Consider the following 28,000-nt stretch of genomic DNA (forward strand, 5'->3'; position numbering starts at 1 on the left):
TATCAAGAAAAGCCTTATGTTATTAAAATCTCTTAAATGCCATGTTCTGCAGGTCTCTGAAGTGTTTGAAGAATACCTATCTAAAGTGTATCTCTGACGTTGAAAACGGACCTAACATGACTACCAGTCTGATTGTTAGAGATGACCAACTACTAACCTGCATTGAATATCCTAAATAGTTTATAATAATAGCATACAAGGACTAGAACTTTACATTACTTTTTTTTTTTTTTGGAGCTGAGGATCGAACCCAGGGCCTTCTACCACTGAGCTAAATCCCAACCCTACATTACATTTTTAATGTAACAAAAATAAAGGAGTCCAGTCTCCTGACTCAAGTGTACATAGTGTTCTGTTACATTACAGACTTAATATTCTAACTTTTCTTCCTGGGGAGGGGCACTGCAGCTGGAGCCCAAGGTCTCCTGCAGGTTGGGTAAATGCTATAGCCTCAACCCTCCACATCTCTTGCTAGATCAAAGTCAGTTACTGGGACATTATTTTTAAAAAAGGAATGATACAAAACCAGTTTTTCCAAAATGAAGATAAAGAGGAAGAAATACATATTCCATACCTAGACCTACAGACATCCATGTCCATAGGGTTTACATACACTGCTCACATACAGGACACATATAATATTGAGGCAACCACATAATAGCAGAGGATTTTTGAAAATTCAAGCTTTATTGCTTTATTGTTTTTTTGGGCACTGTAGTCAACAATTGAACTGCTTAGGCCATTCAAGAGAACCAATAAACACCCACCAAACAAGGCCCTCTGCAGTACACAAAGAGAGTCAATCTATTCCTAAAGCAAATACCAACTTCCATCTGATATAGTCAGCTCCTCCTAATGACCAATGCATTCACTACTATGATCTTCAGCCCACACCTAATGCTGCAAGCCTTATCTCAGCCCATCTTCAATTCTGTGAGAAAAACAAGAAGGTACCTGATCTCATACAATATCCCCAGCTATCCAGGGATCCAGGGACCAAATTCCAGATCAAGAAGGAGAGCACTCTATGGTTGCATGTTCCTAGTCCTGATCCACATACCCACTAACCTGATGCACTCTGAGGTTCCCTCCATGCTTACATCATATGTCCTCTGAATATAAAAGTAGTTTACAAGCCATAAAGTATAAAGTATTTTACCTCATACCCAGACTGCACAAAAGAGATTGGCCTCAAACATCACATGATACTTTAAGGGAATCTTAAGACATTTACTTTCTAAGTATGTGTATGAAAAGGGATGGGGCAGAGGGTGAAAGTGAAAATGGTGGGCTCGCTCCAGGTCAGAGGGAAACAGATAAAGTATAACCAACTTTCTGAAAGATCCTAGAGACAAAGGATGCAGCCAACTGCCTTTTCTTGCCTCTCTTATAACTTATAAAAGTAAGAAAGGCCAGCTCTGTTGCTCTGTCCATTATACCTACAGGAACTACCCACTCTGACAAGAGACTGGCAAAAGGCTGTGAACTATGACAATCTTAGTCACATGGTACAAATGTCTATAAAAACACACTGACGAAGTTCAAAGTCTGACATGATTTCTTCCAAACCCGCTGTCTCAGTTGCTTTATTGTTGCCCCTCCTGCAACATTATGTGATGACTGATGACGGAGGACATCAGGAGCGCCAGAAGGAGGAGGTCAGAAAACCTTTGGGGACAGGAATCTCCCTGCGTTGCAGACATTTCTCCAAGAACTGCTTCAGACGTATGAAAGAACCCATCTGTCCTGAGCTTGTGATGGCTTCAATTCTGTCAGGGGAGGGAGAGAGAAAGGGAGGGAGGGAGGGAGGGAGGGAGGGAGGGAGGGAGGGAGGGAGAGAGACGTGAATTCCACCTGTGGTACATCTCCACACTCTGGTCAAGTGAGACTAGATCTACTGACTCGTCTAAGGAAAGCTGGCTATGCTGGGCAGTGGTAGTCCACACCTTCAATCCCAGCACTCAGGAGGCAGAGGCAGGCAGATCTCTGAGTTCTTGGCCAGCCTGGTCTACAGAGAGAGCTTCAGGACAGCCAGGGCTACAGAGAACCCCTGTCTAAAAAAAAACCAGAACAAAACAACAACAAAAGAATGCTGGCTGCTCTTCCAAAGGAACAAAGGAGGAGAATATGCTGCTTTTTTCCAAGGTCTTTGTGATCAGGTAGGATAAGTGCCACCAAGGCCTACCCCCTACTTGAAATCCCAGTGAATTTAGAGGAAAATTTCAAGGTGAATAGGTGAAAACCACACCAGTCAGGCAATCTCGCAGGCAGATCAGTTTCTCCAACTGACTTAATGACGGAATCAACTCCATGGTTCATGAAATTCATTGACTACTTATAATCATGATCCCAGATCATATGGAAGTTTAAGAATAACATTTAAACACACCAAAGCCAGGCATGGTCGTATACACTAATCTTTAGCACACAGGAGGCAGAAGCAGCAGGAATTAAGTGTCAACTTTGGCTAAATATAGTATGTTCCAAGTTCAGCTTGGGCTAGAGAGTAAAGACTCTCTCATAAAAACAAAACAAAAAAGGGCAACTGGGTGGTGGTGGCCACACCTTTAATCCCAGCACTCAGGAGACAGAGCCAGGCAGATCTCTGTGAGTTTGAGACCAGCCTGGTCTACAGAGCAAGTTCCAGGACAGTTGCCAAAACTACACAGAGAAACCCTGTCTTGAAAAACCAAAAAAATGAGAAAAAAAAAAAAAAAAGGGTTGGGAATTTAGCTAAGTGGTAGAGTGCTTGCCTAGGCCCTAAGTTCAATCCTCAGCTCAAAAAAAAAAAAAAAAAAAAACCCAAAAAACAAAAACCAGAAAGGACTAGAGATGGCTCAGTTGGTAAAGTGCATGCTGCATAAGCACGAGGACCTGAGGACCTGAGTTCTACCCCAGAACACACAGCCAGTCTAGCCAAATCAGAGTTCAATAGAAACACCCAATGTTGACCTCTGATTTACACATATATGTGTACACCCAACTCTCTCAATCTCTCTCTCTCTCTCTCTCTCTCTCACACACACACACACACACACACACACACACACACACACACACACACTCATACACACGCCCCTACACCTGGACACTGTAGCTCAAGTCTGCTGTAATCTCAGCACTTGTGACTCAGGCAAGAGCCTGCTGAGGTCCAGGCCATCCGGGCCTACAGAGTGAGATCTTGTTCCAACCCTTCCTCAAAAAATAAACAAATAAATAAACAAATAAATAAATAAATAAGCAAGCCAGTATTTTTTCAGTGGTGCATGAGTGAATGCATATAATGGTGTGAACAGAATCTAGAATGTGCTAGATAAGTGCCCTATCACCTATATCCAACATCAAATATCTTACTTATTTCAACATCTCCTTAATTTATAATTTTTTATTTTTATTTTATTTTTTAAAAAGATTTATTTATTTAGTATGTATACAGTGAGTGTTCAGCCTTCACACCAGAAGAGGGCACCAGATCTCATTACAGATGGTTGTGAGCCACCATGTGGGTGCTGGGAATTGAACTCAGGACCTCTGGAAGAACAGTAGGTGCTCTTAACCTCTGAGCCATCTCTCCAGCCCCCGAAGGATGAGTAGAAAGATACCCCCCCCCCTTTTTTTTGATATTTGAGACAGGGTTTCTTTGTTTAGTCTTGTCTGTCCTGTAACTAGCTTCTGCTTCCTGAGTGCTAGGATTAAAGGTGTGCGCCATGACTGCCCAGCAATATTGTCTTTAAACAGATCCCGGTCCACATCTTGAGATAAAACCCAGGCCCTTGCTCATGCTAGGCACATGCTCAACCACTGACCCTAGCTCATTTTTCACTTAAGTCAAAAATATCACACACTGGGCTCGTAAGATGGCTCAGTGGGGGTTAAGGATCTTGCCTCCAAGCCCGACTTACCTGAGTTTGACCCCAAGAACACACAAGGTGAAAGGAAAAACCCAATTCCCATATGCTGTCCTGACTTCCATGTGTACAGTGTAGCATGAATAGGCCCCACTTCCAGCCCCACCAATAAGTAAAACAAACAAACAAACAAACATAACTTTAAAATGAACATGCACAAGATCCACAGCCAAACATCAGGCAGAGAGTCAGCCCAGGTTGGAGGTCTCCATTGGATCTCTCCCCTTAGAGCTCAGCAAACCCCAAAGAAGAGAATGAAGTGGAACTGTGGGAGCCAGTGAAGACACCAGGAGAGCATAGTCTGTGCAGTCAACTAAACAGGGCTCATGGGACTCACACTGACTGAATTTGCAATAGTGCAGCCTGCATGGGTCTATGATAGGTTCTCTGCATATATGTTATGGTTATTGGCATGGGGTTTTGAGGAGACTCTTGACAGTGGGACTGGGGGTGTCTGGCTCTTTTGCCTGCTCTTGGGATCCCTTTCCACTTACTAGGTTTCCTTGAACTGCCTTGATGTGAAGGTTTGTGCCTGGTCTTATTGTACTTTGTGATGTGTTCAGCTGATGTCCCTGGGAGGCCTGCTCTTTTCTGGGAGGAGCAGGGGTAGGGGAGTGGATTTGCAGGAGGGAGAGTTGGAGGGGGAGGGTAGTGAGAGGAGTGGAGGGAGGGGAAGCTGCAGTTGGGATATATTGTAAGAGAGAAGAATAAATTAAAGTAAAAAAAAGGGGGGGGGCTGAGACAGGATTGGCAAGAGTTCTGGGACAGACTAGACTACAGAGACTCAAACTAAACAAAAGAACAAAAGACCATGAAAATAAAAATTCAGCAAGACAGACAGACAGACAGACAGACAGACACACACACACACACACAATGCACTAGCACTTAGGAATTCATGGTACCTGGCTTTCAAGTGTTACCTACTAATTCCCCAGTGGGCTGATCAATAAGCCTGTACCTGGGGAAGTAGTCCTCTTTGATGAGAACTATCATCTTCCAGAACTGGACCTGGTACTGCTTCATGAGGGCGTTCCCACACACCTAGAGGGAAAGCAAAAACTAAGAGAGTAGCTAGGTGCTGGTGGCATACCCTTTAATCCCAGCACTCAGGAGGCAGAGGCAGGCGGATCTCTGAGTTCAAGGCCAGCCTGGTCTACAGAGTGAGTTCCAAGACAGCCAGGACTGTTACACACAGAAAACCTGCTTTGAAAAAAACAAACAAACAAAAATGTGAGCAGAGAACAAACATCAACTCATGAGAAAAACACAATCACTCCTTTGCCTATCACTCCTATCATCTCGGTATGGCATCACTTGGCTACCTAAGAAATAGGTGGAAAACATCTCAGCCATGGTTTGTCACTTAGCTACCTAAGGAGTAAGTGAAGAAGACCCAACTTTCTTTCTTTCTTTCTTTTTTATTTGCAGCTGAGGACAGAACCCAGGGCCTTGCACTTGCTAGGCAAGCGTTCTACCACTGAGCTAAATCCTCAACCCCTGACTTTTTTGTTTTTTGAGACAGGGGTTCTCTGTGTAGCTTTGGAGCCTGTCCTGGAACTCACTCTGTAGCCCAGGCTGGCCTTGAACTCACAGAGATCCGCCTGGCTCTGCCTCCTGAGTGCTGGGATTACAGGCGTGCGCCACCACCGCCCAGCCCAACTTTCTATGTGTGGGATGTAGTTCACTTGTGGGCATTGTCTAGCCTGCATAAGACCCTAAGTCCCTTGATAACATTACAGAAAAATCCAACTTTCTTCTAATTCATTATATACTCCCACTTAAGTCAACTGTCAAGGCTTATCAAATAGTTCATGGCATTCCTCTTGGTTCCTCCTTGTCTCAGACTCAATGTTGATACACCATGACTTCAGGAGTTATATGCTAACTAAGAGCTATTACAATTACAGGCCTAAGGGCTTCAGAGTTGTCAGCATTCAGTCATTCAAGGCAAGGTCTCACTGAGTAGCCCAGGCTGGTCTCAAACTTGTGACCCTCCTGTTGAGCCTCCCTTGTGCGGGGATTACAGCCATGGGAGTACCATTCCCAGTTCCCTGAAGCCTATTTCAGAAGCAGCTCCTTCATCTGGGTGTGGTGGTGAATGCTTTTCTCCTTTCACTCAGAAGGCAAAGACAAGTGGATCTCTGAGTTCCAGGGAGGGAGATATCTGACCCAAGCTTGCATTTTCTCCCCAGAAAGTAGTCATGAGAACAGTGGGTAACCAAACTGAGACTGGGTGAGAGCCCAGGATAGTCTTCACAGTGCACAGAGAAGCAAAGAAAGGAGGTTCACAAAGCAATAACATTTATGGAAGCCTAGATCAAGGAAGAGTGTGTTGATGCCTGGTGATCTGGTTCCTGTTTCCAGTGTCTCAGGAGACTCACCTGCAGTCTACCATAGTTCTATTACTCAATTCTCTATCCCTAAAATGAAGTCTGCTTTTTACTTACACTAGGATACACATTATTGTAGAGGGCAGAAAGTGCTTGTGCACATACATTAATAAAGGAGAAGCCAGTAAAGTTAAACTCACAGGCATCCTTCAAAGGAAAAAGATTTTTAACCTCTCCTCCTCCTGGAATGCTGGGAATGGATGTAGTCTACAACCTGGTGATCCTTTGCTGTCTGATGAGCGAGGCTCAGCCTATATCTTACAGAATTTACGTTTTACTTCTCCCAGGCCCTTTCCCCCTAAACATTGAGTTATTATTTCTAGGTCATAAAACTCATCCTTGCCAGGCGGTGGTGGCACAGGCCTTTAATCCCAGCACTCGGGAGGCAGATGCCAGCCTGGTCTACAAAGCAAGTTCAGAACAGGCACCAAAACTACACAGAGAAACCTTGTCTTGAAAAAAACAAACAAACAAACAAACAAACAAAAAAAACCCAAAAACAAAACCTATCCTTGTGAGAGATGCCATTTGTACTTTAATGACAGCCTAAGTGACTTCTGTGTTATCACAGGGCCAGACCAATCCTGACTCCCACAGGCCTCATGGTTACAAACTCAGACATTCTCCCTAAATCCTTCCCTTGAGCACTGTTTCTGAGTCAAAAGAACCCATCTTATGGATGAAGCCATATGTACTTTGTACAAAGCTTCAATATAAACATGTCTTAAGCTTTGTTGTACTCACAGGGCTGAGTTGTCATCTGAAAACTTTTTTCTAAAATTGTGCTATGCTTAAATATGGCAAAAAAATATGAGCTGGTGTCATACTCCAAGAAGTCCTGGCCTAGCACCAGACCAAACTGAATTTCATTCTTTCCACAACTGAATTGTTTTCCTTGCCAGCTATAAAGCCTGCAGGGACACCCCCCAACCCAAGACATTATAAAAGAGAAGAAAATGGTCCATCCTAGTCTAAGGGACGTGAAGGACAGTGAGAAAAAAATGTGGAAGCTAGGCCTGCCTCCTGGCTCAGGAGAAGCTGGGGAACAGCAGGCTAACACTGTCCACTACTTGGCTCCACTTCTATGGTGCTTCCCCATTCATTTTACCCCACGTCCTGAGGCCACCTCAACCGCTGGCGTTCTCTCATTGGAGAGTGGACTTACCTCCAAGAAGTCAAACAGGAGAGTAGCTGTCACATCCGACAGAGGTTCCATGTTTAAGATCTGTGCCAACCAGCGCCAGCCATGATTTAAGCCATGAGGATGAGCCTGGAAGGCAAGCAGCTGTGTCATGACGTCATCTTATTTAGTCACAGAATAAACTCTCTGTGCCATCACTCAACCATTAGACATGAACCCCAAGAGCATCCGGCCCACACATACCCGACAGAGCAGAAAGAACAAAAGCTAAGGAACTTATTCTTTGAAATATTTTGATCCATGTGCAGGCTCCCACAAATTCTTTACAGGGTTCCTTTGATATACCAGCATCAGCTTCATGCTCAGGGAATTTGTGGTTGGTTGGTTGGTTGGTTTTTCAGACAGTCTTAACTTTGTAGCCCAGGCTGACCTCAAACTCACAGCAATCCTCCCTGGCCCACTCTCCCAAGATGGGAGTGTAGGGGTAAACCATTTCACCTGACTTTGTTGCTGTTCATTTGTTTTGGGGGGTTGTTTTTTTGGTGTTATCGTTTTGAGACAGGGTCTCACTAGCATTGGGTGGCCTGGAGCATCTATGTAGACCAAGCTGGCATTGACTCACCGCCCCTACTTCCTAAATGCTGGTATTAATGGCATGTCACTATGCTCCCCCTCCACACACACCTGACTTTTTGTCTCATTTTGGTATTGTAGCGAAGGGTCTCACTGTGCAGTCCAGAGTGATCTGGAGCTTGCAATCCTTCTGCCACAGCTTCCTGGTGTTGGAATTACAGGCAGCACACCACAACTGACCATGTTATGACTGTGGACTCTGTTCTAAGATTAGTTCTTTATGGCCTCAGCTGAGGGAGCAGCTGAACTCTCTTGTTGATTTAAAAGAGTTGCCTAAGAATCAACATCCACTTCTCTAAAATATACCCATGAGGCTACCATACTCTTTACCCACCATTCCACAGTATACCTTTCTGAAGGACAGCCTGCAAGAGCCTTCAAAGACCGAGTTACAGGCTTGGTCACCAGCCTGTGGTACTACGGAATGGGGAACCTTTAAGAAGTGGAACCCAGGGCTGGAGAGATGGCTCACAGGTTAAAGAGCACTGGCTGTTCTTCCAGAGGTCCTGAGTTCAATTCCCAGCACCCACATGGTGGCTCACAACCATCCATAATGAGATCTGGTGCCCTCTTCTGGCCTGCAAGCATGCATGTAGGCAGAACACTGTATACATAATAAATAAATAAATCTAAGACAAAAACGTGGAGCCCAGTTGGAAGTATGGGGATACACCCTTTAGGGGTACTTACTGGGAACCCCTCAAAAGCTTTTTGCATCTTTCACCAGCCAACTGCTGTACGCAGCTTTGCTCTGCCCATGCTTCTGCCATGATGCTTTGTCTCCCTGTGGTTCCAGGAAACTGGACCAAGGGAGAACGAGACTGAAGGCTCTGACAAATGTCCTATTCCATGCACAGGCTATCACAAAGCAAAGCAGCTGTTTCCTCCTTGTAAGCTGTTTATCTTAGTAACAAAGAGCAGACTAACACCAAGGTGCAGGTGCTGTGGATGCTGGGCTACCACTATCAACAGCAGGCTCTTCTACCCACCTCCTGCCGGTTCCCATACGGCCACTGAAGCTGGATGATGGCAGCATACAGACGGATCATCCCAGACATCCGTTTTAGAAAGTTGTCCTGTTGCTCCACCTTCGAATCTGTCACTTGGTAGCCAAGCATCCTATGTGTGACGATAAAATTCAGAAGGACAAGGCCAAAATGAGAGTGACAAAGAGTTTCTTTTTACGGCTTAAGGCACTACTAGTTGCACTTTCGCATTATTAATACATACTCTTATTATAGCTGTACAAAGCACAGGTACTCATGATCAGATTTCTATATAAAATGTAGCTCTTCAAAGCAAACTCACCGGTGAACTCACAAATGAGGAAACTGCCTAAGTGCCAGCTAGTTTTGTCACTTGATACAAGCCAAGAGTCATCTGAGAAGAGGGACCTCCATTGAGAAAACACCTTGATAAAACAGCTACAGGGAAAGGGAAGCCTGCTGGGCATTTGCTTAATGAGTGATTGATGAGGAAGGGCCAGCCTGCTGTGGGTGTGCCACCCCTGGGCTGCTGGTCCTGGGTGCTATGAGAAAGCAGGCTGAGCAAGCCACGAGGAGCAAGCCAGTGAGCAGCCCCCTCCATGCCTCTGCCTTAGCTCCTGCCTCCAGGTTCCTGTCCTGCTCGAGTTCCTGCCCTACCTACCTTCCAGGAAGAATTGTGTTCTCCCTGAGTCACTTTGGTCATGGTGTTCCATCACAGCAATAGTAACCCTAACTAAAACAGCTTCTCAATGAGATCTAAATGATTTTGATTTACAATTTTTTTTGTGTGTGTAAGATGAAAAAATTGTAAGACTCAGGATCCTAGATCCAGTATTCTTTCCAGTAAGTGATGGGGATTATCAATTATTACCACCTCAAATCTACAAATCCCCAAAGACATCCAGTTTGTGTAAAAAACATTACTTCCCCCTCCTTTTTTTTTTTTTTTTTTTTTTTGTGAGACAGGGTTCTTGCTAGATAGCCCAGGGTAACCTGAAAACCCACTTGCCTTAACCTCCCAAATCCTGGAATTACAGGCATGCAATACCAATCATGGTTCAAGACACTGTTTCTGACAGGACATTTAAAGTACAGAGAAGGAGCTGTGAGAGAGGGTGAAAACAAATTCAGTTCTTATACTCGACTCCTCTCCCTAGTGAGGGAGAAAGGAGGAACAAACTCACCGTTGATAGTCTTCCAAAGCCATCCCTTCCTTAAAAGCTGGGTAGAAAGGAACGGAGTAGGGACACTTCTTGTGGAGATGAGCAAGGATGAGGTCTCCCACTTTGGGGTGGAGCTCCCAGATACCAGATGCCACCACTGCAATGGGGAATGCTGCTTCATGGTGAGAGGCCACTTCCTCCTCACCTTGTTTCTAGGAACACAAAGATGACACAATTTCAAATTAACATCACAGCCAGGCTCAACACTGTGAACCAGCTTCTTTTGCCTATACCCGGCAACAAGGTTTCTCACCACAAATTTCTCTGCCAGTTTGTACTGGACAAAGTCCAGCCCCTGTGGGTTAAGAGTGACAGACACAGAACGCCCACCAGATTGAACAGGCTTTCCAGAGAGCAGGCTATGGATCTTTTCAAAGACCTCCTTCAGCTTTGAACCTGGGTAGGAAAGAAAAAGTAAAAAAAGATAAAACTGCAGCTGGACATGGTTGTGCACACTTAAACACTAACTCCAGCACTTGGGAAGGAAGCGCACAAAGAGCAGAATTAATGTTTGTGTTGAGTATGGCCATGTGATGAGTTTGAGACCAGCCTAGTCTACATGAGACCCTGTCTCAATAATATACAACTCCATGTCAATCTTTGTTGTTGTTGTTTTGAGACATAGTTTTTCCGTGTAACCTCCCTAACTGTCCTGGAACTCACTCTGTAGACCAGGATGGCCTTGAACTCACAGAGATCTGTCTCCCGAGTGCTGGGATTAAAGGTATGTGCTACCACTGCCCAGCTAACATCCATCTTTTTCAGAATGCAGTGACAGAGCAAAGCATCTATCAAAATCCATCTGTATAGAAGTTTAGAATCTAAGCCCACACACTATTGCAGATGGGCATATAACAGAGGGCTGGGGAGGTGGCTCAGTGGCTAAAGTGCTTGCCACACAAGCATGAGCTGAGCTTGAATCCTTAGCACCACATAAAATCCCAGTGTGGCAGCATATGCTTATAAACTCAACACTAGGAAGGTGGAGACAGGCAGATCTTAGGGACCCACTGACCAGCCAATTTAGCTAAAATGTTAAGTTCCAGGTTTAGTGAGAAACCGTCTCACAAAACAATGTGGAGGGACTAAAAAGAGGGCTCAGCAATTACAAATACATACTGCTTTTGTGGAGGACCCAAATTTGATTCCCAGCACCCACAGTGGGTGGCTCACAATCACCCATAACTCCTGCTCTAAGGAGATACAATGCCTCTGGCCTTGGAAGACACTTTACTTACATGCATATACCTACACATACTAATAAATAAAAATAAATCTTTAAAAATAAGTAAATAGACTACACCCCCCCCCCCCGCAAAAAAAAAAGTAAATAGGGGTTAGAGAGAGATGACTCAGTGGTTAAGAGGACTGGCTGCTCTTCCAGAGAAGCCAGGTTCAATCCCAGAACCAATGTGGAAGCTCACAACTGTGCATAATTCTATTTCCAGAGGATCTAATACTTTCTTCTGGTCTCCAAACGCTCCAGGCACACACATGGTACACAGACATACACAGGTAAAACACATACCTAATATAAAAATAAATAAATCTATTTATACAGATCTGAAGAGATGGCTCAGTGGTAAGAACATGTGCTGCTCTTCCAGAGGACCCAAGTTCAGTTCCCAGCACCTATATCAGGCTGTCTCTAAGGGCACCCACACACATGTGACAGATACATATACTCATAAACATAAATAAAAGAAACTTTTAAAAAATCAATCTATAAATATTTAAATAAATAAATGAAGCAGAGAAGTATAGAGGAAGATACCCGGTCAGTCTGTGGCCTCCACACATGCACAGAGCACATACAAGAAGAAGGAAATAGAGCAGTCAGACTCGTGTTGTTATATGGTCGGGATACAAAATACAGGAGTACAACTCCGAAGGAGGCACTTGTTGGGGGCTGAAATTGACACGTAGGGCAGAGGTAGGAAAAGGTATTAATAGCACTACAGCTCTCAGGGCTGTCTCTGCTTTGACTGATGGCCCTCTTTCTCTGGGGCTGGCATTCCTTCATCCTTCAAGACCCAGAAGTGAATTACTGGCGTGGTTTAGATTTACAGGCTTTCTAAGAGGTGGATTTAGAACAAGGTCTTCAGATCAGTAGGCACAGACCTTTGAAGACATCTCTAGAACCTCTGTCCCATCTCTTTTTCACCAGGTCCATAGTTCTTGCCCAGTGTTCCCGATCATGATATTCCAAAAGCAACAGGGCTAACTGAGCACAAACCAAAGCCTCTAAAACTATAGGCCAAAGTAAACTTTCTTTTTATAAAATTAATGCTGACACCCACATTTCCTAACATATATGCAGAAGAAAGAACCCATACCTGGGCAGTGGTGGTGGACGTCTTTAATTCTAGCACTTGGGAGGCAGAGACAGGCGGGTCTCTGGGTTTAAAGTCGGCCTGATCTATATAGAGCAAGTTCCAGGACAGCCAGGGCTACACAGAGCCTACGAAAAGCCAATTCCTTGAAGTGGCTGTTTCTGCAACACTGCCCACTGCCTTTGACCTGATGCTTGAACCAAAAATAGGTAATCTATGAAATGGGTATGGAGACAACAGGAAAGACAGGAAAGGTAACTTACAGTTTCTCCTTCCTGAAAGAGAACTAGCTCCATTCCCACCATTGGACTCTGTGAAATATTATTGTGAAACATTGCTAAGGTAAACATTTGTTTTTCCCTGTGCTTAAGTAGATCTGAATTTGTTTTCATTACTCCAGTACCTACAATCAAAGGTTTAATTAACCAGCATCTCTAGCTGAAAAATACTTTATGAAGTTCCTAATCACTTGAGAATGATACTAATTACTCAAAAGTATCCTGTAACCACAGATGCAGGAGGAAACCAAAAATGAATTAAGACAGCACAGAGCTGGGTGGTGGTGGCACATGCCTTTAATACTAGCACTCAGAGGCAGAGGCAGGCGGATCTCTGTGAGTTCAAGGCCAGCTTGGTCTATAGAGTGAGTCTCAGGACAGTGTTATACAACACAGTGAAACCCTGTCTTGAAAAACAAAAATAAAAGACAGCACAGATGTGCAAGATGAATAATCCCAGAAAATAAGAATTATTTGGATGTTAAATGTGTCCACTTCTATATATGTTTCCTCAGTGCATTCCTGCAGTCATATTCTACTACTATTACTAATAGCTCCTAAGGGCCCCAAAGGCTGAATCTCACAGCCAGCCCTTTCTATCCCATGCCCAATGTGGCTATCCTACCCGCCAGCCCATGTCCACTTATAAATCTTCTCTAATTCTCTTTATGGTTATTGTCCACTTTTAGTGACAGGAATGAAGTTCTTTTTCCTCTACTCACTCAACCTTCCTGAGCACTAATTCCAGAGCATGCTGGGGCTCACCAGACTAACAGCAGTATGGGAATAGACATGCAGACTGCTTCCAGTTTCCAGCAGGAGGAAAAGGGAAATAGAGAAGATAAACTAGTTAGGAGGGAGTTGAGACACATGTAGGCAGAGAAGTGCCTAATGGCCGCTAGAGACTCTGAAGCTTGGAAGAAAGGAATGCACCAGGACAGAGTGAGGCATCACTGGTATAAAAGTAATGTTTAATCCCAGCACTCGGGAGGCAGAGGCAGGAGGATCTGTGAGTTCGAGGCCAGCCTGGGCTACAGAGTGAGTTCCAGGAAAGGCGCAAAGCTACACAGAGAAACCCTGTCTCGAAAAAACCAAAAAAAAAAGCAATGTTTGACATTTTGACATCATGAGGTTACAAAGGAAAAACAGAACTGTGGGTGACAACAGGCCCCTAGGAAGCACTACAGTCAAGACAAGGGCAGGAAAAGGAAAGGGAAGGTGGGCAAACCCTGAGAAGCAGCAAGCATCTGCAGAAGTCAGGGGAGTTGTTTCCAAGAGAAGCTTGTAGTCCAAAGGCCAAACGGAAACATTAGCTGCTTAGAAAGTGATCAGGAGGCGGAAGAGCGAGGGACTCAGTGCTGGGGAATGAGCTCTCAAGCACATTTAAAGGCTAAAGGAAAGAAGCCTCAAAAGGAACCAATCTTGCCGGGCAGTGGTGGCACACGCCTTTAATCCCAGCACTCAGGAGGCAGAGGCAAGTGGATCTCTGTGAGTTTGAGGCCAGCCTGATCTACAAAGCGAGTTCCAGGAAAGGTGCAAAGCCACACAGAGAAACTGTCTCGAAAAACCAAAACCAAAACAAAAACAAAAAAGGAACCACTCTCAGGAAGAAGAGAGAATGGCCAGGAGCAACAGAGTCTTGCAGGAGACAGAAAGGCCGGGACCAAAGGCAGACTTGTAGAAGAGCTGACTAGGGCAAGAAGGCCACCTCAGTCTCTAAACCAGACCAAGAGGTAGATACAGCCTCTGAGGAGATCAGGCTGCTTCTGCTTCCCTGCTGCAGCTGAAGTAAGACTGTAGGGTGAGGAACAAAAAGAAGCAGGAGAGTATAGTCACCCCTCAGCTATCACTGCCAAAGGCAATTCCACTTTAAATTCCTCAATATGCTATGTGTTTATTTCCACTCTGCCCTGTTCCACAAAGAATCCAGGCAACAGTGGGTTGTAAGTAAGTTTGGTCAAGTGACCTTGAGGGCGCAATCTACAACATTCCTGTACTTTTTTTTGGCAACAAGGGTGATGGGGCACAAAGCAAGAAGGAGGGCTCTCTAGCCACTCTACTACTTCTTGATGGTATAGCCTGTAATAGAGGCTTCCTCATCTACAGCTGTGAAGCTGAACCCTGGCTCTAAAGAAGGGTCTTTCTCAGTTTGGTCTTACTTGCTACATCTCTGGAGGGGAGATTATTAAAATGTCAGTCTTGGGGTTTGGAAAAGCTAACACAGGACAAAGCAGGACAAAAGCAAAGATCATAAGTGACATCCTAGGTTGGTCATTTTCTCTCCCAAGTTATCTTGATGTTTACAATAATAACTTTCAACTTTATACTTAAAAGCCATCCTAGAGCCAGGGGACCAGGGTGTTTACCTAGTATGTCTATATACAGTGCTGGGTTAAATTACCAGTACCACCTCAAAAATACAGATAAATAAAGCCAGGCATAGTAGCACATGCCTTTAATCCCAGCACTTGAGAAGCAAAAGCAGGCAGATCTCTGTGAGTCCAGCCTGGTCCACAGAGTAAGTTCTTGAGCAGCCAAGGCTATACAGTGAGACCCTATCTCCATATCAAGTCTTCCCCACACACACAAATAAGTAAAAAAAAAAATCATTCTAAATAATTATTATTAATATATAGCTTACTGAAAATGAATTGGGAGCTGAAAGATGGTTCGGTGGTTAAAAGATCAACTGCTAGTCCATCATTAGGACCAACCAGAGTTCAGATCCCTAGACCCACATGAGGCAGCTCCCAAATTCCAATTGATCCAATGCCCTGTTCTGGCCTCCATAAGCACTGTACATCCACTCATATAGTCACAAATATAGACACATGCATATACACATAAATAAAATCCTTAAAAAAAATACACAAAAGCCAAGTGTTGTGGCACATGTCTGAAACTAAGAACACCCATCAGGCTAAGATGAATTCAAGGTCAGCCTGGGCTACACTTTATTAACTCAATAAAATAAACAAGTAAGAATCAATAGCTCAGCAGTACAGGACACCAGGCCTTCAACCTCCAACACCAATTAAAAAATAAAAATAGCAGATCTCTGTGCATTGGAGGCCAGCCTAGCCTACAGAGCTACTTCCAGGACAGCTGAAGCTACACAAAGAAACCCTGTCTCAAAAAACCAAAATAAATAAAGATTAAAAGTTGGTCTGTGGGGTTGGAGAGATGGCTCAGTGGTTAAGAGCACTGTCTGCTCTTCCAGAGGACCTGGGTTCAATTCCTAGCACCCACATGACAGCTCACAACTGTCTCTAACTCCAGTTCCAGGGGACCTGACACCCATGGCAAAATATCAATGCATGTAAAATAAAGTTAAAAAAAAAAAAAAAAAAAAAAAAAAGGGCTGGAGAGATGGCTCAGAGGTTAAGAGCACTGATTGCTCTTCCAGAGGTCCTGAGTTCAACTCCCAGCAACCACATGGTGGTTCACAACCATCTGTAATGAGATCTGGTGCCCTCTTCTGTATACATTATAATAAATAAATAAATCTTAAAAAAAATAATTAATCAGCGGGGTTGGGGATTTAGCTAAGTGGTAGAGCGCTTGCCTAGCAAGCACAAGGCCCTGGGTTTGGTCCTCAGCTCTGGAAATTAAAAGAAAAATTTGGTCAGTGGTTTTGGGCATGTGATCTCTTTATCCCTTGCAGCACTTCTTTAGCACCTCCCCAGCTCTCCCACCCCCTAGGTTCTCAATGAAATCATTTGAACCCCTCCAAAGAGAGTCACCACATATTCCTTTTTCCTTTCCTATGCTACTGAGGATTGAATTAGGCCTAGCAGTTGAGTATTCTACTAGAAGTATCCCTGGGCGTCTTCTGACTTTCTCCTTTTGAGATAAGGTCTCACTGCACTGCATTTCATACATGCTGTACTTGAATTTATGGTCCTCCAGCCTCAGCCTTCCCTCAACCAGCTGGGATTACACCCTGCACTACTAGACCCAGCTATCTTCTGTTTGAAGAGGAAAAACAGAAAAAAACAGGGATGCAACACAGTTTGAACATACATTTTTTTTTTTTTTTTGGTGGCAGTAGGGATAGAACCCAGGCCTCTGCACATGCTTGGCAAGCCTTCTGCCACTAAGCCACATCCCCAGCTCACTTTGTGTAAGAACCTCAGAGCAATCAGTTTGCAAAAATCAGCCAATGAAGTGAAGGACAGTATTGTTAACCATCTGACCCACCTGCAACGGTAGAGATCTGGCTCACTGGGATGGTGGCTGCCTTCTGCAAGTCCATTTTTACCTTTTTGGCCTGCCAAAAGAGAATGGTGATATGTTAAAGAGCTGAGCACATGCCTTTAAGACGAGGGAACATGACACGTCAAGTATATTCTCTTAGGATGTCAGTCTGTGGGGCACACCACCGAATTTTTGCCACCCAACCCTCCCTTACCTGACTGTCCTTACTGCTGGTCAGGCCCTCAAAGGCCAACACACATTTGGCAGACGCATCCTGAAGTTCCTGATACCACTGCATCGTACTGTCTTGTACCTTCACCTGCAGGTCTGGGAATAAAAGACAGGCCTTAATGGCAGCGAGCTTACTTCATATGCCATATGAGCTAGGACTATTCTAAGCACTGCACTATGGATTGGATGCTTTAGTGGCCACAATTACACTATGAAGTAGATACTACTGCTACCTCCATTTAAGGAGTAAAGAAACAGACATGGAAAGGTTGTTTGCTAAAGTCACACTGCTATACAAGTAGAAACAGATTCCATTGTCTGGCTAAACACATTGCTATGTGATCCTCAAATATATTACACAAGGCTATCTGTACACATTACTTCAGATACTTAGCAGTGGGGCTAGAGAAATTGTAGTCAACAGTTACACACATTAAATAAAATCCTTAAAAAAAAATTCTAGAGCTGGAGAGATGTCTCAATGTAAGAAACTGGCTACCCTTCCAGAGGTTCTGAGTTCAATTCCCAGCAACCACATGGTAGCTCACAACCATCTGTAATAAGATCTGGTGCCCTCTTCTGGTGTGCAAGCATAAATGCAGGTAGAACACTGTACATGTAATAAATAGAATCTTAAAAAAAAAAAATTCTAAAAAGAGCAGTTGTTCCTCTTGGAGAAGACTAGAGCTATCCAGTTCCTAGGATCCACACAGTAGCTCACAAGTCCCTGTACTTTCAATTCCAAGAGATCCAATGCTCTTTTCTGGCCTCTGTGGGCACTGGGTACACATGTAGGGCGCGCGCGCACGCACACACACACACACACACACACACATATATATACACACACACAAAGGTAAAACATTCACACACAAAAAACAAAAATAAATAAATCTTTAATAATTATTTTAAAATGAAATACTTAGCAGTAGCAATATTTGGAATGACACACCCATTAGACATAGACAGGCTTTTCAAGTCCCTGGGGAAAGTGCTAGAATCTGAAATTGGTTCCAGATCAACTAAAACACATTATGTAAAAGTTCTGATAAACTGGGCCATTCTGTAGTATGACATATATTCTCATTCTCTCTCTCTCTCTCTCTCTCTCTCTCTCTCTCTCTCTCTCTCTCTCCTCTCTAATGTTTGTTTTGTTTTAAATATCCTGAAACTCAAGTAGCTAGAGGACTGCATTCATACCAAATTCACCTTCACTCTGTATTCCTGCTGGGCCTGGGCTGGGCACAGGAGGCTGAGTGGGAGCCCCTGGCCCCTGCTGCACCTGTGATTCTTGCAGCTTGACCCGGGCCTCCTCTTCATCCTGCTTCTTCTTGACTTCATAGGCTCTGGTGATCTCCTGCTCCAAATTTGAGAGGAGGTCCCGCATTTCCTGCAGGGTTCGCTCAGCCTCAGCTTGGTTCTCTGCTGTGGGATAGCCACTCTGTCAGAGTGAGAGACAATACTTAACATTCATTTCCTAGATAACCTCATGGGGCTAAGTCACATCACACACAGTACATTTCTAAAGTGGAACTGTTGGACCAGGGCATAAACATGGTCAAATACCTCCTCTTTTCCTGTTCTCTTAAAGATGTACTATCAGAGACCTGGGAGCAGTGGCTCATGCCTAGCACCTGAGAAGCAGCAGCAGGAAGATTGCTGCAACTCTTGAGGCCGGCCAGGGCTACACAGTGAGACCCTCTTTCAAAGAAAAACCAAAAAAAATGCCACTGAAATAGCTCAGTGGGCAAAGGTACTTCCTTAGCAACTGACTGACAACCTGAATTCAACACCTGGAGCCCCATAAAGGTAGAAAAGTACTGACCCCCTGACCCCATACAATTGTCCTCTGACTTCCACACATGTACACACACAAACACATACACAATAACAACAAAAGTGTATCATCATCACATCCATAGCAACCAACAATGGAGTTTTTGACGCTTTTAACAATGGTCAGAGCAATCTTTTTAAAAAGTTTGTGACAAAACCAAGTATATGGTGCATATATACCAGTAATCCTAGCACTCAAGGGGCTGATGTAGGAGCACTGTCTTAAGTTCCCAGCCATGTTGAGCTATACAGCAAGACAATGAAAGTCAGGCAACTCCTGCAAGTCGGCTTTCTCCTGTCACCTCGTGTGAACCAGGAACTCAGGTTCATCAGCCTAAACTCAGGCCTCTACCTGCTGGGCATGTGGCAAGTCCCATTTCAGTTTTTTAAAGCCACCTGTCATGTCCTTTGCTCATTTTCTTTGTATGAGAAAAGCAGAAAGTGAAAGCAGTTTATCCTTTTGCATAAATTTCAAGAGCATTCTTCGAATCAAGGACATTAAATTTTAGTGTACATGATAAGTACTTCCTAATCTGTAACGTCTTTAATTTTTATGTACTTAGATATATCAACATTTTCCTTTATAACTTCAGTGTTTCTTGTGCTTACTGTCAACTACTCATCTTTTTTCCACCATACTTAATGTTTCTTTCATCTCTGGCTTTACATTTAAATATAAAATATGGAGACGAAGATATGAAGATAAAATATATTTAATCTTTTTTTTTAGCCGGGCGGTGGTGGCACTCAGGAGGCAGAGCCAGGCGGATCTCTGTGAGTTCGAGGCCAGCCTGGGTTTTTAATGTATTATTATCTCTTATTTGCCAGGTTTTCATTTTGTTACCAGGACCTCATGGGAGCGAACAAACGCTTTACCAGAGAGCTCTGTTACCAGTTCTTACCCCACCGATCTAGCAATGACTGGTATTTCCTCCAACAGCCAACCGGGAGGCATCATTTGTAAATCAAAATACATTTTGACTTTAAGCAACTCTGTTTCTAACCTGAAGCAGTCATTCTGTAATCTCTTACCTCCAAAGTGGTGCGGATGATTCCAGAGATGAGGCCACACATCTGGTTGCCCCGGGTCTGGAAGGCAGCCAAGTCGACATTCAGCAGGTCCTTGTGCTGACTGGAGGCATGCAGCTGCTGGTTAAGCTGAAGGACCTCCTCTTGCAGGGTGTACAGGTTGCGCAGACGGACCTGGCCTGCCTCCTTCCGAAGCTGCTCCTGCTCTGCCTGCCTCACACGCTGTTGCTCTGCCTCTCGAAGCTTCAGGTTGAGGATCTACTGAAAGAGCCACTGAGTAGCTGAGTGGGGGCACCTTTCCCTTTACACACTGCTCAAATCCTTTCACAGGTGGGCTTAGAGCAGGAAATAAACTCCCCGAGGCCAATACACAGGTTAATTGCAATTTTCAACTTGATTGGCTTGAAAAAGAACCTAGGAGAATAGCAAGTCACACCTCTACAGGTTCCTGAGGACATTTTTAGAGAGCATTAACAAAGGAGGAGGGCCTACTTGAATATGGGTGGTTCCATCCCTACAGGCTGAGCCCCAAGAAGGAGAAAAGGGCATAACTCAGAGAGCAGAGGCTTTCTGAGCCATCTGAAACCAGTAGCTGAAACAATCTCCTTTCCTGTTGTCTTCACAGGTATCCGATCACAGTGATGACCAACTAACACAGCGCATTATGCAGAAGCGTGATCATGGACCAAGGTCTCTAGAACGGCTGTTGACCGTTGAACATTCAGAAGGCTAGAGACAAACACCAATACAATCATGCCGATTCTCCCAGGCACTGACCTTGGCTCTGTGGCGATGCTCAGCTTTTAGCTTCTCCTGGTGGCCCAGGGCTTCTCTGGTACTGATGAATAAGGCAGAGTCAGGGAAGTCTCCTGAGGCAGTTTTCCCTCCCCCACTGTCATATTAGGCCTCTTCCTAAGGTTGGTCACTTTTCCAGGCTGGAAACTTCTTTGCCTACTTGATTTTGATAGTTAAGGACTGACTTTCACCTTGGGATTTCTCTGGGAAAGTTTGCAGCGACCACTCAGAAAGACTCACCTCTTCTCCATCACTTCCTGTAAGTCCTGGAACTCCTTATGCAGCTTCAGTTCCTTCAGCTCATCAAACCTCTTCAGTTGCTCAGATGCCATCTCTGAGAGGGCTCGCACCTTCCTCTCCTGCTCCTCCCGCCACCGCCTCAGGCCCTCCTGAAAAGGACGGGCACCTGCCTTTGGAGTGCCATAGTCATCTGGCTCGTTTGCTCCTTGACCACTGAGCTTAGTCCTTAGCAGCTGGGAGACGCCAGCACATGGAACCACCTGCTTGCCTCTCAAGAGCTGAGTGGAGCATTTATCCTTGGATGGAATTTATTTTTCTCTTATCTGTTCTTTTTTTTTGAGACAGGATTTCATGTACCCCCTGCTGATCTCAAACTTGTTCTGTAGGTAAGGATGACCTTTAAATCCTACCTGTCTCCACCTCCACTGGACATGGGGCCAGTTTCATATGCTTCTAGGGATTAGCCCACGGCTTTGTGCATGCTAACCAACTTCTCTATCCCTGTGTGTGTGTGTGTGTGTGTGTGTGTGTGAGTGTGAGTGTGGAGGGGCAGTGGTAATGTAGTATATGTATCACATTGTGTGTATACAGTTACAGAGCAAGATGTCAAGTGTCTGCCTCTAGCACTCTCTCTAATTGTCTTGACATGGGATCTCGCACTGAACCTTAAACTCCCCATTTGGCTAAAAGTGGGCCAGTCAACTTTCAGGATATGCCTATCTCTCCCCTAATGCTGGGGTTACAGGCAAACATAACCATTCTGTATGAGTGCTAGGGATTTGAAGTCAAGACCTCATGCTTACAGAGAAGCTCTTACACAGAGCCATCTCCCCAGGCGCTTGCCATTTAAGATCTTAATTTACTGTATTTTCAATTATAGAGTCAGGCAAAACTTAATTTTACAAGCTAGAGTAGTCCCAAAGTCAAATTAATTAAAATAGTGCTGTTCTTTCAGAAGCTAAATATAATATAAACATATCTGACACATGTGGACCATCTGCAAATTCTAGAGAATTAATACAGGAAAGCCTACGTTAAAATTGAACAGCCATAAAATGGAACCAGATTTCACTTGAGGGTGTTCATTTTTGACCTTTCTATCACCCTACCTCCAAAGTGAGCTTTCAGGGGGTGACAAACCATGATTAGCACACAGCGAGCGCCCTCCCCGGCAGTGACACGTCTAGTGACAGGTGGCTCGCTCTCTGGTGTCAAGCCTCCCTTGCTTCACCGTCTCACTTACTGCTCCTCCCATCCTGTGCGCCAGTTCGTACATTCGGATGCAGCCCTCCACCTTGATCGCTCGGGAAGGCAGGAGTGGGATAGGTTCTGCGTGCTGGCTCTCACGTGTAATCTAAACAGAAGATGAGAGAGACAATAAACAAACAGTAAGTGAGCTGTTAACCTGTAAGCTCATGTTGTCCTTATAGACAAAAATCTCATGTCTTCGCTACTTTTTTTCTTCTACTGTAGTGTTCTAGGTGCTTCCCTAGAACATTACTCAAAAGTAAGATTTGTTTTGGCACCCGATTCAGAAGTTTCTATACACTGCCTCTTGATTTACTTGTTGTTATGGAAAATTACTTTAACCATGTAAGATGTGTTACATTTGTTTATGCTGCATTTGTTTAAAACGATGTGAAGATATGCTGCTGCTTTGCCTACCTAGAGCAGCTGAGTGGTCTAATAAAAAGCTGAACGGCCAATAGTTGGGCAGTAGAGGGACAGGAGAGGCTGGCGGGCAGAGAGAATGAGGAGGAGGAGGAATCTAGGTGAGGGGAGAGGTGGGGAGTCTCCCCCGGGCCAGACAGACAGACAGATGAGGAAGCAGGAAAAGTAGGGCACACAGAATGAAAGGTAAAAAGCTCCTGAGGAAAAATGTAGATCAAGGGAAATAGGTTACTGTAAGTTATAAGAGCTAGTGGGATGAGCATAAGACAAGACCAAGCATTCATAACTAATAAGTCTTGTGTCATGATTTGGGGGTTGGTGGCCTTTACAATTTGTTGCTTATTTTTGGGCTGTGCTAAGACAGAACATGACAGCAGAAGCATGTGAGAGAGAAAAGCAGCCACCTTAAGGTGGCCAGGAAGCAAAGGAAAGAGGGAAGGAGGGGCCTGGGATTAGATTTAGCTCCAACCTGGTGCCACCTACTATGTTTCCAACCCTGGTAACCTATCAGATTATGAACCCACCAATGTATTAATCTACTGAAGATAATGATCCAAGCACTTCCCAAAAGCCTCACCTTTGAATATAGCTGCCTGGGGGGCAAAGTTCAACAGAGGATCCTTTGAGGAATGCTTGAGTTCTAAAGCCTAACACATCCATCCAACTTAGGAACCAATAATGGACTTATAAATCACCAGTAATAATATATATTTAGGTTCCTGTCAGAACACAGTACAAACTGTATGAGGGGATTTCTGAGCGCTTGTGAGAAAATTCCAACAAAACAAGACAAGCATCTTGTGACCTCATTTTCTTCAAAACACAAAACTGTTCTTGGAATGTGCTTTCCTGCCTTTCCCATGTATAGCAGATAGAAGTGAGTTTATTTCAGATTATTCATTACAACTGGTTGTTATTTATTTATGTCTCTATGGAAAACCATGTTTTTGCCATGTGTGGCTTGTCCTTGTGACTCCTCTTAACCCTCAGAGCATAAATTGTATAATGCTCTGAATAAAGTTAACTATTACATGAGACTTAAGTCTGCTTTATTTTAAGCCTCACTCTCCCAGGTTCACACTGCCAACCACAGCAGTAAACAGGTTAGAACTGTTATGTTCAGATCACGGGGACCCCCAAAAGACCACCAGGGAGACCAAATCCCCAAAAGCAAAGAACCCTTATTTCCAGCTCCCGAGCTTGGTCCCTCTGTCTGTCCCACACAGCAGTGAGAGCAGAGGGCCCTGAGCTCAGGTGGGGCAGAGTTTTCATCATGGCAGAGGTTGGGGTAAGGGGATTTCCAGGGTCCAGGACCCTGATTGGCTGACAATTGTCTAGGGGTATCTGTAAAACAAAAAATTGGTGTGTGCGAGGATCAAGGACATCTGAACACTTTATCTAATGGTTGGAATGTATGGGATGTCAGGTACTTCCTCACCCCTGGGTGGATCCATGGGTGGTATCAGCTTAAGGCTTTCCCTGGATCTGGGTGTTGCCTGCCAGTAAGCGTGTAACAGAAGCTGTGTCTAGGCCCCTAAGCCTGTCATGGCTGCTGTGTGGTCAAGCAATTTGGGGGCCCCTTCACAAGAACCAATGTGTTTTCCATGATGTCAACTTTGTTTCTCCCTCTCCCTTTTCCCATTCCTGGCCCTAACTGATTTACATTTGATCTCCAAAAGGCCAAGAAGTGCAATAATTTACTTCTTTTTTTGAGACAAAGTCTCACTATGTAGTTCTGGCTGGCTTAGAATTTACTATGTAGACCAGGCTGGCCTTGAACTCAGAGATCCGCCTGCCTCTGTCTCCCAAGTGGTGGGATTAAAGGCGTGTGCACCACTGCCCAGCTCTGGTTTTCTTTAATAAAATAATGTATCTCCTTAGGCTGGAGAGATAGCTTAGTGGGTAAAGTGCAAACAAGAAGCCCTAGGGTTTGATCCCCAAAATCCATCTAAAACTGCGTGGTGGTATGTACTTATAATTCCAACACTGGGGAAGAAGAGACAGGAGGATTCCTGGGACTACTGGCCAACCAGTTAATCCTAATTGGTGAGCTCTAGGCAAATGAGAAACACGGTCTCAAAAAACAAGGTGAAGAGTGGAGCACAGTGGCACAGGACTTTGATCCCAGCACTAAGGAGGCAGTCACATCTCTGTGATTTTAAGGCCAGCTTGGCCTACGAATCTAATTCCAGGACAGGTAGGGTTGTTACACAGAGAAACTCTGTCTTGAAAAACAAGGTGAAGGCCCTTGAGAATAAATATCCAAAGTTGATCTCGGCAGGGCGGTGGTGGCACACACCTTTAATCCCAGCACTCAGGAGGCAGAGCCAGGTGGATCTCTGTGAGTTCGAGGCCAGCCTGGGCTACCAAGTGAGTTCCAGGAAAGGTGCAAAGCTATAGAGAGAAACCCTGTCTCGGGGAAAAAAACAAAACAAAACAAAAACAAACAAAAAAACAAAGTTGATCTCTGGCCTCCACACACGTGTGCATAAATCTACAGACACACACAAGAACACTGGGTGATATGGTAAATACTGTTCCTACAAACAGCTGCAATAGGAAACAATCATTTCTCCAGGGCAATGTCACTGTCATGTGACTATATTAAACACTTCCATTTTTCGGCCAACAGATGTTTTGTCTTCAAACTTTACCTTGGTTCCATGGGGTGAAGGTGAGGAGGACTCTGGAGAGCTTCTGACAGGAGACTTAAGGAGTGAGGGCTGGTCCAGGCCTGAAGTAGATCCAGAGGATGGTGAACATTCCAAGGAAGGAGAGTTCTCTTGCGTGTGGGGTGAGGTGTTGGGTAGGATGTGATCTACCACCCATCCAGAGTAAGAAGATAGTTTTGGAAGAAATGTACATTCTTCCAAAACATCCTAAGGAAAAGAAAGTTAAGCCTATTTGTATGTCTACTGATCTAAGACATTACATGCACTGCTCAACTGAGGGCCCAAGCAAATAAGTTAAAACTGAAGATAAAGGAACTGCATTAACAACCAGAGATGAAAATACAGTAGGATTTCTTTCTTCTTCTTTTTGCTTTTGAGACAGGGTATCAAATTGAGGATGTCCTTGAACTGACCCTCCTGCTTGCACTTCTGAAGTGCTGAGATTATAAGCTACTGTACCTGGCAATAGTGGTTTATTATTGCTGCTGTTATTTTATTTACAATATTTTAAAATTTATTTTACTATTTGTGTGTGTGTGTGTGTGTGTGTGTGTGTGTGTGTGTGTGTGTGTAGGCTCATGTGCCACAACATACATGTAGAGGTCAAAGGATAACTTTGTAGATCAGTCCTTGTACCCACTTTTACATAGGTTCTTGGAACTGAACTCAGTCATTAAGCTTACGCAGCAATCAACTTTATCCATGGAGCTATCTCATCAGCATAAGTGGATTCTTTTCTTCATTTTTTTTTTTTTTTTTTTTTTTAATGTGGAGCTGAAGATCGAACCCAGGGCCTTGCGCTTCCTAGGCAAGCGCTCTACCACTGGGCTAAATCCCCAACCCCAATAAGTGGACTCTTAATAATGACCCAGATTATTTTCTAAAAAAATTAGATTAAAGTCAGATGTGTTGGCACATGCCTGTAATATTAACAATAGGGAAGTAGTGGGAGTAGTGGCAGGAGGTCAAAGCAAGCATCAGTTACAAAAGACTTTCAAATCCCCCATTCCCAAAGGCAGCAGTTCTCAGTCCATGGATCACTACCCCTTTGGGGTCACATATCAGATATCTTGCATACGAGAAATTTACAATTAATAACAGTAGCAAAATTACAGTGATGAAGTAGCAACAAAATAATTTTATGATTGGGGGTCACCACACCACGAGGAACTGTATTAAAGGTTTAAGGCATTAGAAAGGTTGAGAACCACTGTCCAAAAGGAACAAAGTGTAAACATATATTTGAGCAAATTTAAAAAACTTTATTGTTTGTATGTGCAAGGGCTGGGTGTCTGGACGCAGAGTTTGTAAAGCTTTCTCCCTCCAACTTTACAAGGGTTCCAGTAGTTGAATTCAGGCCTCCAGGCTCATCTAGCAAGTCCCTTTACTAGCTGAGCCTTCTCACTGGTCCTCACTAAGGCAAATATGAAAGCAATCTAAACATCAAACAGAATACAGCCCGTGGGGAATCTTCAAGTAAAACTATCATGTGCACCATTATTCTGGAGTCCAAAAGTATCCTCACATTCCTACGGTTGTTCTCACCTATAATTCCGATAAACTCAGACACCTCCAGGGCAGTGGGCGGGCACTGATCAGAAAGGCTACCAACAAACTTTACGGGAGGGCTTTGCAAACACTAGTTAGAAGGACCACGCCCCCCGTCCACAGGTCAGCCAGTAAAATAAAACGGTGGTCATTTCATTGGCAGCACTAGAGTTAGGTCAAATCAAACGCTCTCCAAGAAGCCTGGAGCTCCCTGTGCAGTGGTTCTCAACCTTTCTAATGCTGCGATCCTTAAATACAGTTCCTCATGTTGAGCGACCCCCAATCATAATACTACTTTCGTTGCTACTTCGTAACTGTAATTTTGCTACAGTTATGAATAATGCAAATAGTCTGTTTTCCGATGATCTTAGGTGACCCTTGTGAAAGGGTCGTCCGACTACCCAACGTGGTCTCGACCCACAGATTGAGATCCGTAGTCCTAGCAAGTGGACTATAAAGCAGAAGAGAACGAGAGGCCGTGGCTGATGACGAGATCCCAGCCCCGGGAGGGCAGGAGGCTTCCCGTTAAGTGGAGGGGCGTAGACCAACAAGAACGGACTCGAGAAAGTTATGTGCACAGTAGTCAAAAAAGCAACGCGGCCCCTCGCCACGCCCGGTCCTCCGCACCCGCCTCGAGGGAGCGTGTTGAACGCGTGACGACGGCCGCCGCTCACCTCGTAGTGCACCAGCCACTCGCGGTGGTAGGGCAGACGGCCTTTGCTGGAATTGCGCAGCGCCCTTAGAGTTTCCCAGCAGCGACCCTCCGACGGCATGGCGGGCCACCTGTAGCGCCACGGAAAACTCTACTGACAAAACACACCCTCGAATCCGCCGCCGAGGCGGCGCCGGCCTCCGCTTCCGGGTCTCCCGCCCCACATCCGGCGCA

General features: G+C 44.6%; 1 protein-coding gene across 3 annotated transcripts; it reads right to left on the reverse strand.

Annotated features, from left to right (window-relative positions):
* Window positions 1–666: 666 nt before the first annotated feature.
* On the reverse strand, window positions 667–27,991 carry Gle1 (GLE1 RNA export mediator). 3 transcript variants are annotated; one of them, XM_036185894.1, is made up of 15 exons: window positions 27,789–27,991; window positions 25,549–25,773; window positions 22,467–22,577; window positions 21,224–21,372; window positions 20,966–21,026; window positions 20,192–20,446; window positions 18,533–18,764; window positions 17,307–17,419; window positions 17,096–17,165; window positions 10,538–10,680; window positions 10,246–10,436; window positions 9,065–9,194; window positions 7,467–7,571; window positions 4,870–4,952; window positions 667–1,769 (listed from the first exon to the last, which is right to left on the reverse strand). In XM_036185894.1, exons 1-15 carry the CDS (start codon window positions 27,885–27,887, stop codon window positions 1,637–1,639), a joined length of 2,100 nt encoding a protein of 699 aa, XP_036041787.1. In that variant the 5' UTR covers window positions 27,888–27,991; the 3' UTR covers window positions 667–1,636. The 3 variants fall into 3 exon arrangements, with proteins under 3 accessions (XP_036041787.1, XP_036041786.1, XP_036041788.1); XM_036185893.1 differs by having other exon boundaries at window positions 18,524–18,764; window positions 27,789–27,979; XM_036185895.1 differs by lacking the exon at window positions 4,870–4,952 and having other exon boundaries at window positions 1,703–1,769; window positions 18,524–18,764; window positions 27,789–27,979.
* Between the last annotated feature and the right edge of the window lie 9 nt (window positions 27,992–28,000).

This window comes from Onychomys torridus, chromosome 4 (assembly GCF_903995425.1).
Source record: "Onychomys torridus chromosome 4, mOncTor1.1, whole genome shotgun sequence".
NCBI lineage: Eukaryota > Metazoa > Chordata > Mammalia > Rodentia > Cricetidae > Onychomys > Onychomys torridus.